Source organism: Festucalex cinctus, chromosome 2 (genome assembly GCF_051991245.1).
Source record: "Festucalex cinctus isolate MCC-2025b chromosome 2, RoL_Fcin_1.0, whole genome shotgun sequence".
NCBI classification, from domain to species: Eukaryota; Metazoa; Chordata; class Actinopteri; order Syngnathiformes; family Syngnathidae; genus Festucalex; species Festucalex cinctus.
The window spans coordinates 16,728,932-16,741,995 of NC_135412.1; the positions used below are offsets into that span (position 1 = coordinate 16,728,932).

The window sequence follows — 13,064 nt, forward strand, 5'->3', positions numbered from 1 at the left end:
GAGAGCAACTTCTTGACTAAATAATTATTTGAAGACAGTTTTTTTTTTTTTTTGGAAATGCTGAAATAGCCAAAAGGTGTGGGGAATGATAGGAAAATGTGCTCTTTTTTTTTTTTTTTTATCTAGTATGTTTTTGCTGTTTTTATTTGTGCTATTATGTTTACACGGACCATTTTGTGCTTTCTATCAAGTCAGGCCAGCTTGTGGTCCAAACAGCAAGAGAAAAGAAAGATAACCTCTGCTGTTATACAGTACATGTGATTTTCTGAACCAACGCTTGCTAAACAGCAGATGGCACTGTCCTCTTCTTTTTTTTTTTTTTTTTTTTCCTCGCTTCGGAAGCCCTTGGTGTTTTTTTTTTTTGTTTTTTAAACCATGCCACACCCATTTTTGATCATTTTTATTTTTTTATTTTTTGCCCATTAATTTGCTTCTCATGGGCTGGCTGTGACCTTCACAATGTAGTTATAGCAGTTCAGCTGGTAGAGATTTATTTTTATTTTTTTTATATGGATACATACAATTATTTTCTATGCTCAGAAGCAGCTTGTTGACAGATTAAGCAACATTATTGTATGAATGCAATCACAAAAACAAAGAGAATACATAATTTTGCAGTTGAGATTGCTTTTAAGTAACAAAATGATTGCATGGAATAAGGCAAACTTGCTTGACCAGCCCCCTTACTTTATGGCCCAGCTTTTTTTGTAGCAGTTATGTGTTCGGATGTGGATTGCTGAATCTTATTTGCATTAAAAAAGTCCAGTTGGCATCATGGGTTATCGTCGGTCCCTATACACCGTCCATACTGGGGATGGGTCCTCTATTTTTATTTATTTTTTTAATTACATGCGAATGTCGTCCACTACTTCACGGCATGAATATAAATGCACCGATATTTGCTTTTCAGGTCAACGATAAAGCAAAAATCTGAGATAAAATGCATGGCAACCTTTCCAGGTAGACGACTTGACCCTCGTTAAACTTCTGAATGCATATATCCAATTGTCAAAGGTTTACGTTTTGCACAAGTTGCTGTTTGACCGCAAAAAGGTCAAATGCAAACTTCACAACCAGGTTTTGATCCACGAATGGGCTAACACTTCCAAGTTGAATTGGTATCTAAACAATCGTCATGCTGTTTAATCATCATGAGACCAAGATGACACCAAGCACTACAAGTGCGTTGACAAGTTTATAAAAAGCCAAATTCAATTCACCTGTAAAGGTTCTAGTGCACTTTAAGGTCAACCTGAAAATTACTCCATAAGCCCAAGTGACCCTTGACCTTTTATTGTGAGTCCTAGTCAGTCCAGATTGTGGCACCAGTGCAGTGTGAAAAGGGGGTATGTGCTCATCCAACACTTTGTCCCGCTCAGACTGTGGTGACTGACAGCAGCGGGTTGTAAACTTTGGTCCCATCCGCAGAGCGGCTCCCGTGGGTCAGCAGTTCCTGAATGGTGATCCAGTTATCCAGAATCCTGCGGCTGCGCTTCTTCACGCTCCTGCGCTGGCACAGCTCCAGGATGGAGGTGGCGGCTTCCTGCTGCTGTCCGCCTCCAGCGCCGTCCCTCAGGAAGTCGTGTCTGCTCTGCATCATCATCTCCCGCCGCCGCCGCTGCTCCCGGGCCTTCTGCAGCTGCTGCTTGCGCTCCTCTTTGCTCCAGTAGCGACCCATCTTCATCTCGCTCACCGCGTCGTCGTCCGTGGTCATGCCGCTGCGTTCTTCCCGGATCTTCATGGCGCGCGCCTTGAGGAGGCGGTCCCTCACGGGCCTCTTGGCCACGTAGCGCGAGCCGTCGCTCCGGATCTTCACCTTCCACTCCATCCGCGCCGCGTCCTTGCAAGTGCTGCCCAGACTCATGGGGCTGACGTCGCCTCCGTGGGGGTCCTCGTAGGTCGGCGGCGGGGACTCCAGCTGCGTGCAGCTCAGGTAGCGCTGCGGCAACTCGGTTTCGGCGTGACGGCGGGACATGTAAGGACTGTTGTCGGCGCTGTGGCCCCCGGGCCTCACGCTCGGGTTGGTTTTGCAGTTGCGTCTCAGACCTCCGTCGGATCCCCTTCGGACCGGGTTGGACCCTCTCCTGGCTTGGACCCCGGTCCCCCTCTCTCGCTGCCGTGAGGGGAAGCTCTTCTGTTGCACGTCTCCGCCTTCCGGGCTGTCTGCGCACGGGTGCTTCTCGTGACCCAGCGGGGTGCTCTTGCAGCTTTCCCCGCCGGTGTTGTAGGCGCTGGTGCTGTCCTTATCGGAGCGCTCCCTCTCGGGGAGCTCGTTGATGTCGGACAAAGGCTGGTGACGGGACTCGGCCGCCTTCTCCTCGGCCGGCCATGCTTTCAGGCAGCGCTCCCTCAGCTGCTGCATCTTCTGCGCCCGCAGGATGTTCCGGCACTTGAATTCCAGGTGCCGCAGCTCCTCCTCCACGAGCGCCATCTCGTGCTGAGTCAAGCTCTCGTTCTTGTTCTCGTCCAGCGAGACGCCTCCTCCCTCGCCGCTCCTCTCGTAGTAACACTTGATCTCCAGCAGCTCCTTGTAGCGCTCGCACTCTTCCTCGGTCAGCCCGGGCATCATCGCCCTCACCGGGTCGCCGCCCTCCGGTGCGCCTCCGCCGACGCAGTCCAGGCCCAAGAGGGAGTCGGTGCTAAACTGGAGGTCGTGGGAGTACAGCGGCGGCGTGTCGCTTCGGGGGGACGAGAACTTGCGCATGCTTCCGGGCGTGTTTGTGGCGTTGGTGTTGGAGGCGCTGGTGTGGTCGTCACCCAGGAGGTCGTGCTCCGACGACTCCTCGTAGCGCGTGCTTTCGTCCGTGCGGCCCACTCCGCTGTCCAGCTCTTGGCTGATGCTCAGCACCGTTTGCAGCAAATCGGGCGAGTCCCGGTTCGGGACGCCATCGTGGCAGTTGGAAGTGGCGCCCACGCAGGTGGTGGTTCTGCTTCTGTGACTGGCCAGCAGGTGGACGGCGTTGTCCAGTGGCTCCAGGTCCACTTTGTCCGGGACCACTTGGTTATCATTCTGAGTTCAGAATATGGAAGAGACAGGTAGAATTATTTTTTTTATTAGACATTCAAATGTATGGTGTTATCCAAGGTTATTTTAGGTAACTAAAACTAACGAAAAAAGTTAAATTCTAAAAACAATTTCGTTAACGAAATAAAAACAGAATGCTTTTTAAAAAAGTAAAATAAAAATAAAAAAACTATCAAACTACATATTTTGTTTACAAAACTAACTAAAACTAATGGGAAAAAAAACAACTAAAATAAAAAAAACTCGTTAACAAAATAAAAACAAAAAACAAAAACTATATTTTATGTTTACAAAACTAACTAAAACTATCATTATAACAAAAATGTCCTTCGTAATGATTTTAAATGTGATTTCTTAAATAGATTTATTTTTATATTAACCGGAATAAGGACATATGAAAGTGTACCACACAGAAGTGACTAGCAGCAGCCAATAGAAAAGCACCTTCAGATGATGTCGCTCCCATGGTGTTTTTTAAATATTCCACACAAGTAATACACATTTAAAAAAAAAATAATTACTGAAACTAACTAAAACTAAGCATTTATTAAATAACTAAAACTAATAAAAACAGAAGCACCCTGAAAACTAATTGAAACTAAACAAAAACAAAACAAAACAAAAAACCTCAAAACGAAATAAAAACTAACTAAAATGAAAATTCCAAAACTGTAATAACCCTGGTGTCATCTTGACTTATAAGTGCCCCTTCAATTTCATGGGAAGATAAACGCTGAAAATGCAACAGTCCCTTGAGATATGGGTTTGACAAGTTAAAACACTCCCATCTCAAATCTTCCTTCCCCGTTAAAATATTTAGCCACACAAGACAATTGAGAAGAGTTTTTGTTTTTTTTTGCCGACCTGGGGGCAATTTAGTTTTCAGTATCTTCACCTCGACGATCCCCCGCACTACCAAATGAGCAATAGATGACAAAAAATGAATGGAAATGCCATTCATCCATTCTAGACTGCCAAAAAAAAAAAAGAAAAGTTTCAACGGCTCTCTATTATGCTTGATAAAACCAACCACTGAAGTTTTAACAAGTGCAACTCAAAGAACAACACATCCACAAGCAAGCAGCTGAAGCAAATTCAACGTGAGCAGCAGACGGCAACAGGCAGGAAGACTTCCCTTGTTGTCCGTGGAAAAACTTCTACAAACACCGGAGAGCCAGCTGGTGCGAAGATGCTATAATCAAAATTGTTGTTGCTGTTTTCTTTTCCCAACTCATTCACTCGCAGCCATTTTCACCGAAGCAACCCCCTTCGCTCCTGGCTGTTTTACTGGATTTTGATTTGATTTTGCAAGGCCCACAGAATATTTGTGTTCTATTGCTATAAAAACATGAAACTTACCAAAAGAAAGATTAGAGTCTCTTCTTTCATCAAAAAGAAGTATATTTCTATCTGTTTCCGTTTTGCACCAATTAGCATTAGAATATAGCTACGTTTTCATAAATATTTACAAATCTGCTTAGAATTGTGGGGAAACTGCTTGTTTTCATCCTGGCCCTGGTTGATCTCTTATACTCTACTGCCACTTACTGGCCGTTTTTCTAATTACTACCATTCTTTCACCCATTCTCTGCAGTTGAGAGGCTGCATCAAAGCCTTCTGTGTGCACTAGTATAAAAAAAAAACATGTCTTCGGGACACAATACATTTAAAATAGTGCATATTCATACGTTTTTTGGGAGCAAATCTAAAAATACTCATCTAAAATAATATTCAAAGGAAAATGGAAACATTCTGGAGGGTGTACAACCTTTCAAATTTATCAAAACGTATAAACTGTATACTTTTTGTGGTATTTTTGTTTGTTGGTTTCTGTGAGATTTCTATCAACAAATACGTGCCTTCAAAAAGTTTTGGAAACGCAGGTGAGCCTTTAGTGATTGATTGTGTCATCAGTGAGGTTCTGTTCTGTCTCCACATTCATCTGCTCAGCAGCTGTCGGAATGCAAATCATGCAAAATACTCAATAAGCGAGTGAATCTTCCCCCTTGAGGATGCAAGTTGATCCTTCACCTAATTGGTTGCACGTGAACGGCATTCGGACGGCCAAAGCTATCGATCAGTTGGTCTTTGTTCTCCTATGCGGACGACGGCTCAGGCCCGCTCTCGACATTCCCACGAGGCCATAGATCAGACTTTCATCTTTCTAACGCCTCCTCGGAATCCAAATGAGGTCCCGGCTTGGCTTTTGTCAGGTATTCAAGGTAGCCGTCCGTCCACAGAGGCGGCCACGCGTGTTTGTGTGTGCGTGGTTCTACGTGCAGCCTTTTTAATGTGCCCTCTAGCACAGTGTGCAAATTGTGGCCTGCATACCGATGCCGTAATCTTAACAGAGCGTGGGAGATTGCCTTTATAACAAGCAAGCGGAGGGATATAAAAATAAAAAGAATCCATTTTGTCTGCCAATAAATTTGGTAAAAAAAACAAACAAACTGAAGTGTAATGTTAGAGGGGGTTTGTGTTGTGTTGTGTCCTGGGAAATCATTCCAGAGTGACCTTGAGGAAGATGCAATGAGAAGAATAATTTGTCTTTGCTTGCCTCTCGGCGCTCATTGCTTGTTTTAGAAGGTGAGCTCAAGCAGTGTTTCAAATTTTTCATATCTGTCGGAGCGACTCACTCCATACATTCCTTTGCTCTTTAAATTTACACCTTCATGTCTGTTCGTTGGAGAGCTTTCTCCTACCGTGCCCCTTACTTATCGGAACCATCTCCCACTAGATGTTAAAAGAAGCTACCTCCATTGCAATATTTGAATCTTATCTTAAAACATCTTTTTACTCAGTACTTTGTTTATTATTTTGGAATGTGTCCGCTGTCCTCACCTCTATCTCGGGTCGTGCGAGGAGCAAGGCGACATTAGTGCTGTCTTCTCGGGTCAGAATAGCAACCGCCTCCTCTCTGTCCTGGATGTCCACTCCGTTGATCTTCATTTAAAAAATAAAAATGAATTATTCACTGTATTATTGCATCCTTCCTGACTTTTACTTGTCTGTGGTCAACTATCACTAGGGATGTAACGATATCCAAACATTAGGATACGATATTATCACGATATTAAGGCCACGATACGATAATTATCCCGATATTGTGGGGAGGTGAGCGACACAAGAGGTCACAATATTGTAAAAAAAAAAAAAAAACACACACACACAAAATATGGTACTTTTGTACATTACAGCAATGAAAAATATAAAAATATCAATATTATATATAACAAAATATAAATATATTTATATATATTAGCCATTAGCGTGGATTTTAAACTTAGAAGGGCCAAAACATGCCTTGTGAAAATTAACCTGCACTGAAAAAAACTAGCCACCAGAGTGTGCTAGAACTGCACAAATGGAAATCAACGCGACTTTAAACAGATGTGCTGCTTTTAATATTGTATATGACGACGATGATATATTGTGGCAGTTTTAATATCACGATATCACGATATTGCCGTTATCGTTACATCCCTAACTATCACATGACTAAAGTTAAGTCAAAGCCGTTGAATTGATGACAGCAGACTATAAGGCTACTTTACTAGTCCTAGTAGTAACTCCGAGTATTCACGAGTATTTGTGCACCTGCAATATTCTGTCCCCCTTGCGGATGCGGCCGTCCATTGCAGCAATACTATTTGGGTTCACCTGGAGGGAATGAGCACACTTTTTTTTTGTGAAGACATTTCAAAGCAAATGCAAAAAAAATTAAAAAAAATACGAAAAAAGGGAAGTGAACATCACCTCGCCCACGTAGATCCCGAGATCCTCCTCGTCGTCGGTTCTGTAACACACGGTCAGCCCCAGTTTATCCTGGTGACGGGATTTGTAGAGCTCCACCTCCTGGTAGTGCGAGACAAGAACAACAAAACATTGAAAAATAATGCTGTATAGTTCTGCTAGTAGTGCATGCTCTGAATAGTCTTACTGATAAGGACAAAGCCAGTATAAAACTAGTATGGATATCAAGAAGATTGATTGGCTTTAAAAACAACATGGGGGCGATGGGGGAAAAACAAAATAAAATAAAAAATATTAAAAACTTGCGCTAAGAAACCTCGACGTACTGACAAAAGTGTCAGAAGTAACTCGAACTAGGCCAAAGCACAATTCTATATGACAGATTAAAGGCCAATGTGGCAAAATAAGAGTGACGAGACAAACTAAGGGTGACTAATACAGTACAAGACCAGAGCAACTGCATAGTAACTGACAACATTATCATTACAAGGGACATCATAGCTGCATAGCAACACAAAATAAGATTGGCTAATACAGGGGTGCCCAATTCTGGTCCTGGAGAGCCCCTATCCAGCCTGTTTTCCACGTTTCCCTCCACCAACACACCTGATTCATGATCAGGATCGTTATCAGGTTTCTGCAAAACTTGCTGGTGAGCTGATAATTGGATTCAGCTGTGTTGGAAGAGGCAGACATGGAAAACGGGCAGGATAGGGGCTCTCGAGGACCAGACTTGGGCACCTCTGGGCTAATACGTCATCATCAAGGACATAGCAACTACAAATATCTCAACAGACATAGAAACTGCATAGTTTTAGTAACTGACATCAATATCATTACACAATGATGCCATGATCCAAATAAAAACAATTACCCAAAGACACAACCCAAAACACAGCCATAATAAAAAAATAAATACAATTGCAAATATGCAAATCAGCAGTTGCCGAAACGTAAGCAGGGTTGGTTGTCATTTTAATTGTTTTGAAAATGCTACATTTGATCTTAGTTTGACCTTATATCGAGTGTCACCTCGTATTCCAGCTCATCCTGCCTGTCGACGTCATGCTGAGAGACGTCGAAGTAGTCGGAGGGGTCATAGTAGACGGGTTCTAGGAAACTGAAAGGGTGGTTAGTTGGAGGGTCAGTCCGAGTGTGAGGACGCGGCGACTGTGTTTGTGACTGACAGCTCATTGAGCAGATAAGGCTCCAGGAGGGTCGGGGGCAGAGGCGGCGAGGGCGAAGGGTTGGCTGGAGCCTGCCTGCTCTTGCCCGCGCTCAACATATGTTGGAAGCTGATGTCCGTTTGGGTGCAGCTGTCCACGCAGTCGGCCATCCCCATGGTCAGCGGCGCTGCGCCTGCGGGGGGCCCCGTGAAGCCTGCGCGCCGGCGGCTCCGGCGCCCCCGTAGGATGTTGGACAGCACGGGGTCCCTCATGTCCAGGGTGGGATCGCCAGACAGGCGCGACAACTCTTTCCTGTTCACCTGCAAGAAAAGAAACTCGTCTTCACTGACGCACTACAAGTGACGTCACTCTGCAATGGCGACACCTTCGGAAACACAGACCATGAATGGTAAAATACAGTTTACCCAAGTATAAAACTAGAAGGCTTTCTTCATTCGTAAATATTTGACATAATTTCGCGTAACGCAACGTACGGTATGCCGCTGTCTCCCTGTATGAAATTATATGGTGAACTACTGAACTGTATGGAATGCTTATGAAATAAGATAAAAACAATAAATGAAGCAAAGAAGGTAAGTTTGCTGGAGTTTAAAATCAGTTTTAAGAACCAAAATAAAAAAAAAACAATTTATCCCTATCCGCCACTTTGGTTGTTTACTTTCGCCTTGAACGCATTCAGGTCGGAATTGGGAAAAGCCAACTGGGATAAATCCAACTTCCGACCTTCCTCCAATGCAGCATTGTACGTATGTGAATGAGCTGTCACAGCTGATGCCAGAGGTCAGCCATCTTACGTTGCCGGCTACTTCACTAACAACCAACAAATAATAATGGGCAATATCTTGTTTCCTTGAATCTTTTGCATCATGTCCTCATCAGCAAGTAACAGTTATTTTTTGACAAAAAGGAACAAAAGTGGGAAGTTGCCTAAAAATATATATTCAAAGTACCAACGATGTACTTGGGTACGAACCTGGCAATAGCCAGATGGATGTTACATATCTATCTGGTACCTCTCCACAGTAATTTCGTCGGGAAAAGGCGGGACATTCTGTACAATAATTCGAGCTGATTATACAATGCGACATTCTACATGTTTGTTTTAACCAATCACGGCCACGGGTGAAAATTTCATGTTCGTTCTTGTCGAAAAAGCACGAACATCTTACCAGCTAGAAACGCACGAACCGCCCCTCGCTGTTCAACATTCAACAAGGAAACGGTGAGTAATTCTGCGAGAACAGAATTAATTGCAGCGTCCATTCGTCCCTGTTTGGTTTGTTTGTTAGCTCTGGCGTCGGCTTCCTGGTTTCGTCACAGTTGCCTATCCCGCCCCAAACACAATCTCACTCTGTGATTGGTCCCAACCACCAGTGGCTTGGGAACGGCGGTTATCTGCGGTAGCGGTACAAGATGTATTCTCTAGAGTTTGTGAACTTCTGTAATCGACTTGTGTGTAACATTTTGTGGTGCTTAATTTGTTTGTATTGTATTTGATGTTGATTCTGTCGAATTAAAAAAAAAGAAAAAAAAAGTTTGTGAACTCACAAATACCACGAGAATTCATCTTGTGAGAGCAAGGTTACTTGGGTACGGTGATGAAGTATTTACACTCATGGGCAACAATCTTTAGCATCTTTTTTTTTTGAATGGTCTGAAAGTGCCACACCTCATCTTTCCCACCCCCAACCATCTTCCTTCCTCGCCTTGTGCTCGCATTCATCTCCTTCCTCCTGGCTTCTCTCGCTGTGCTCGTGCTGCCTCAGCACTTGTGCCTGCGCTGTCCCTCCCCTGAGATGTGGACCCACACTGCTCACTTTCTATTTTGTGTTTGTCCTTCCTCACGCTGCCGTCCCGTCATAAATCTCGCAGCCTCTCTTAATGAGCTTCCTGACTTGGTATCACGCAAGACGTTTCCTCTCTTGCAGGTGGTGGCGTTCACGTGTTCTTTTTGCAGTGGTAACAACAGGAAGCATCAGAAGAAGGCTGCAGGGAAACTCAGCCGTGTTCTTGAGTAACAGACAGGTATGAAAACGAGCAAGTGGAAGAAGGTGAGGGAGTGCGGGGTGGGGACAGGGGAGCACGCTTCTCATTCATTATCAATGAGGCTGCTCGGCTTGCTTTGAAGACGACTTTATGCTGGGTAATAGCACTTGTCTGCTCAGAGATGATGGAGAATCCATTACACTCGCATCTTCAGGTTAGTAGGCCATCACGTATTCATTCACCGGGCCGCACTAATAGACACAAGTGTATTGACAAATTAAAAAAATGGGTTTGATAACACATTATCGTGCACTTTTGTTTCACACTGCCACACTTCTTCATTTAAAGTCCTTTCAGAGATTTGTTTCGAAATCCATTTTGAATGTTGCTGCTGAAATGTTTATCTGCAAAGACTAACAACTAAATAGTCATGAATTCCGATGGCTTAGTATCAAACAGTATTTTCGCTTTAGTAGATATGTCATTAACTCATTCACTCCCAGCCATTTTCACTGAAGCAACCCTCTTCGCTCCCGGTTGTTTTACTAGATTTTGGTTGATTTTGCAAGGCCTACACAACATTGTGTTATATTGCTATAAAAACACGGAACCTACCAAAAAATAAATAAATAAAATAAGAAATAAAAAAAGATGAGAGTCTCTTCTTTCACCAAGAAGAAAAAATATATTTGTATCTGTTTCCATTTTGCAACAATTACCATTAGAATTCACATTCCTGGTGAAAACACTTGACTAAAAGAGCTTGTTGCAACATGGCCCTGGCTGATCTCTTATACTCCACTTGATGACCATTTATTGTAATAACTACCATTAAAACTACCATTTAAACCACCTCTTCATGTCAGAAGCTGCATCAAAGCCTTCTGTATGCTCTTGCATTAAAAATAAATGTGAACATGGTTTTGGGAGGGAAGGACAAAGTATTTAAAAACATTTTTACACATTTTTGGGATTGCTTGAGTTAATCTAGCTCTGGTGTCGCTACTTTAGAGTGCCTCATTGTTGGCAAGTGCATGCATGCAATAGAGAAAAAGCGGAAAAGCGAGGTAACTTTAATGAAAAACAAAATCTAAGCATAAGAAAGATGCGAGACAAAGTAGCATCCATTTTCCTGGGTCATAGCAGTGCCGTTTGATTGACAGTTGAAGGGCGTGGTTTCAGGGTCATTCACAGATTTGTGAACAATCACCAGTAAATATGCTGTAAATATGCTGATCATGGTTTAGCAAACATGAGCAACACTGGTACCAGATCTTGTTAAATTGTGTGACCATTTGTGGACAACGTTTGGCAAATGTGTACTCCTTTTGTATTTTGGATATAGAACTTATTAACATACAGATAAAACTCTGAGGAATTGTTGCAGACAAACAAATGGGGGGAAAAAAAGCATCGCAGACGCACCACAGGAGGTGGGCGGTGGCTTTTTGTGCCGCGGAGGCTGCATGCGCTTGTGGATGGAGATGAAAGAGATCCAAACAGAGGAGAAAGAAGGTTGGGGGAGGCAAGCAGAGGAAAATCCGGGGGAAAACAAAACTGGCTTTCAAGGAATTGTTTCGGTGGGTAAACAGCCAGTGAGACCAAACTGTGATTCAAACACAAAAATTACCTCTGGGAAATAAATACCTCACTGGTTGATGCATAATTAGTTGTTGTATCAAAGGTCTTTAAAGATCAAAATAAATACACTACAATAAAAAAAAAAGGGGGGGGGGGGGCTATGCTGCATATTAATGTGTCCATAAATACACACGTCTTAACCTTGTCTTGTTTTTGCTCTTATCCAGCTTGAGTCCCTGCAGACCAAAGGGGAGGAAAAAAAAAAAATCAACCTTCTGGCCCACTTTGATTCTACCACAACGGCTTGTTCTGCTTTCCGCGCTCGGAGGTCGTGAACAGTCGTCACCTTCTGCGAGAATCAATTTAAGTGACAACAGTTGACCCAGTGGTACGCGATAAGCCGTCGTCTGACATCACCGAGCCTTGCAGCCGTGCTGATGAGGCCCGCCGAGGATAAGATTTGACTCTCAAGTATATTCGTCACATCTGCTCCCATTTCGTACCGTCAAAGAGCACGAGCTAATTGCATCACAGTAACACCATGGCATTAAATGTAATGCAAAATTTTGGGATTGTATTTGGGCGATCTGTTTTGATCCCCAAATGGAAATATTATTAATTAAGCACTGATTATAGAGGAAGTTTCAAGCTGGTCTCTCTGCTGATTGCGCTGAAACCACGCCCCACTCATTAGTCAATAAAAAAACGCTCCTATAAACTAAAAGATAGATTCTAGTGTCTTTCTTATGCCTACACGTAACCACATGTTTGAAAATATATCTGCCAGGTCGTCATAGAACCTTTCCACAGCACAACGAGGCACTCTAAAGTGGACATGCCAGCGTTAAGTGGCCACATGCTGGCTGCCAAGACGGACTTTTTAAAAAGAAATTCCACGCTTCCTCACTCTTGTGTTTCTCTGTGCGATCTGCGCACACTCGTGGCTAACAACGAGGCACTCTAAAGTGGCTAGACCAGCGAGCAGACTATATCATATATCTCCATTGTTCTCTGTCTTTGCACATTTCTCGAAATTATCTGCAAGGACATCAAATGTACTGAGACACAAATTTCTGAATTCATGTTACCGAGCCATTCAAACTGAAACGCATTCTTAAAAAGAGACTAAAACAAATGTTTACTTTTTTTCCCCCCTAAACGGGAGGTCCTTTAAACCAGTTAATTAAAAAGACTAGACTGATACGGTGACAGGGAAGTGCAAGGCTGCCCACATTTTTTTTTTTTAAATGACAGCGGTTGCCATGGAAGCAGCTTCCCTTGAAACCAATTTGGCTCCAGGGGAAGCTGCCAGGTTGAGTGCTGGCCTCACTTTTTGGCCGCTTCCTATGCACACAATTCAACAGCTGACACTACATTTCGTGAGCGGTTAGCGCCACGTAGTCGATGGGACGGGCGGGTGTATATAGTATACCAACAATCAGGGTTATGTGCCGTGTTGGCGAGGCGGAATGTATGACGCTTGAGTTTGATTCATTTGGCAAGAGGTGGTCCCATTTCACCAGCTGCTTCTG

At 43.5% G+C, this 13,064-nt stretch overlaps 1 protein-coding gene across 5 annotated transcripts in view; it reads right to left on the reverse strand.

The window, feature by feature from the left end:
• Positions 1–480: 480 nt before the first annotated feature.
• LOC144013948 (PDZ domain-containing protein 4-like) overlaps positions 481–13,064 on the reverse strand; it is a 30,434-nt gene continuing 17,850 nt past the window's right edge. For 4 of the 5 annotated variants that reach the window (XM_077513355.1, XM_077513356.1, XM_077513357.1 and 1 more), the window contains 6 exons: positions 7,966–8,264; positions 7,811–7,898; positions 6,782–6,880; positions 6,623–6,685; positions 5,867–5,968; positions 481–3,010 (listed from right to left, as the gene is read on the reverse strand). In XM_077513355.1, the coding sequence (XP_077369481.1) occupies positions 1,376–3,010; positions 5,867–5,968; positions 6,623–6,685; positions 6,782–6,880; positions 7,811–7,898; positions 7,966–8,216 (2,238 nt within the window). In that variant the 5' untranslated portion in view covers positions 8,217–8,264 and the 3' untranslated portion in view covers positions 481–1,375. Of the gene's footprint in view, positions 3,011–5,866; positions 5,969–6,622; positions 6,686–6,781; positions 6,881–7,810; positions 7,899–7,965; positions 8,265–9,134; positions 10,481–13,064 lie in introns of those variants that run through there. The other variant, XM_077513358.1, reaches the window with a different exon arrangement.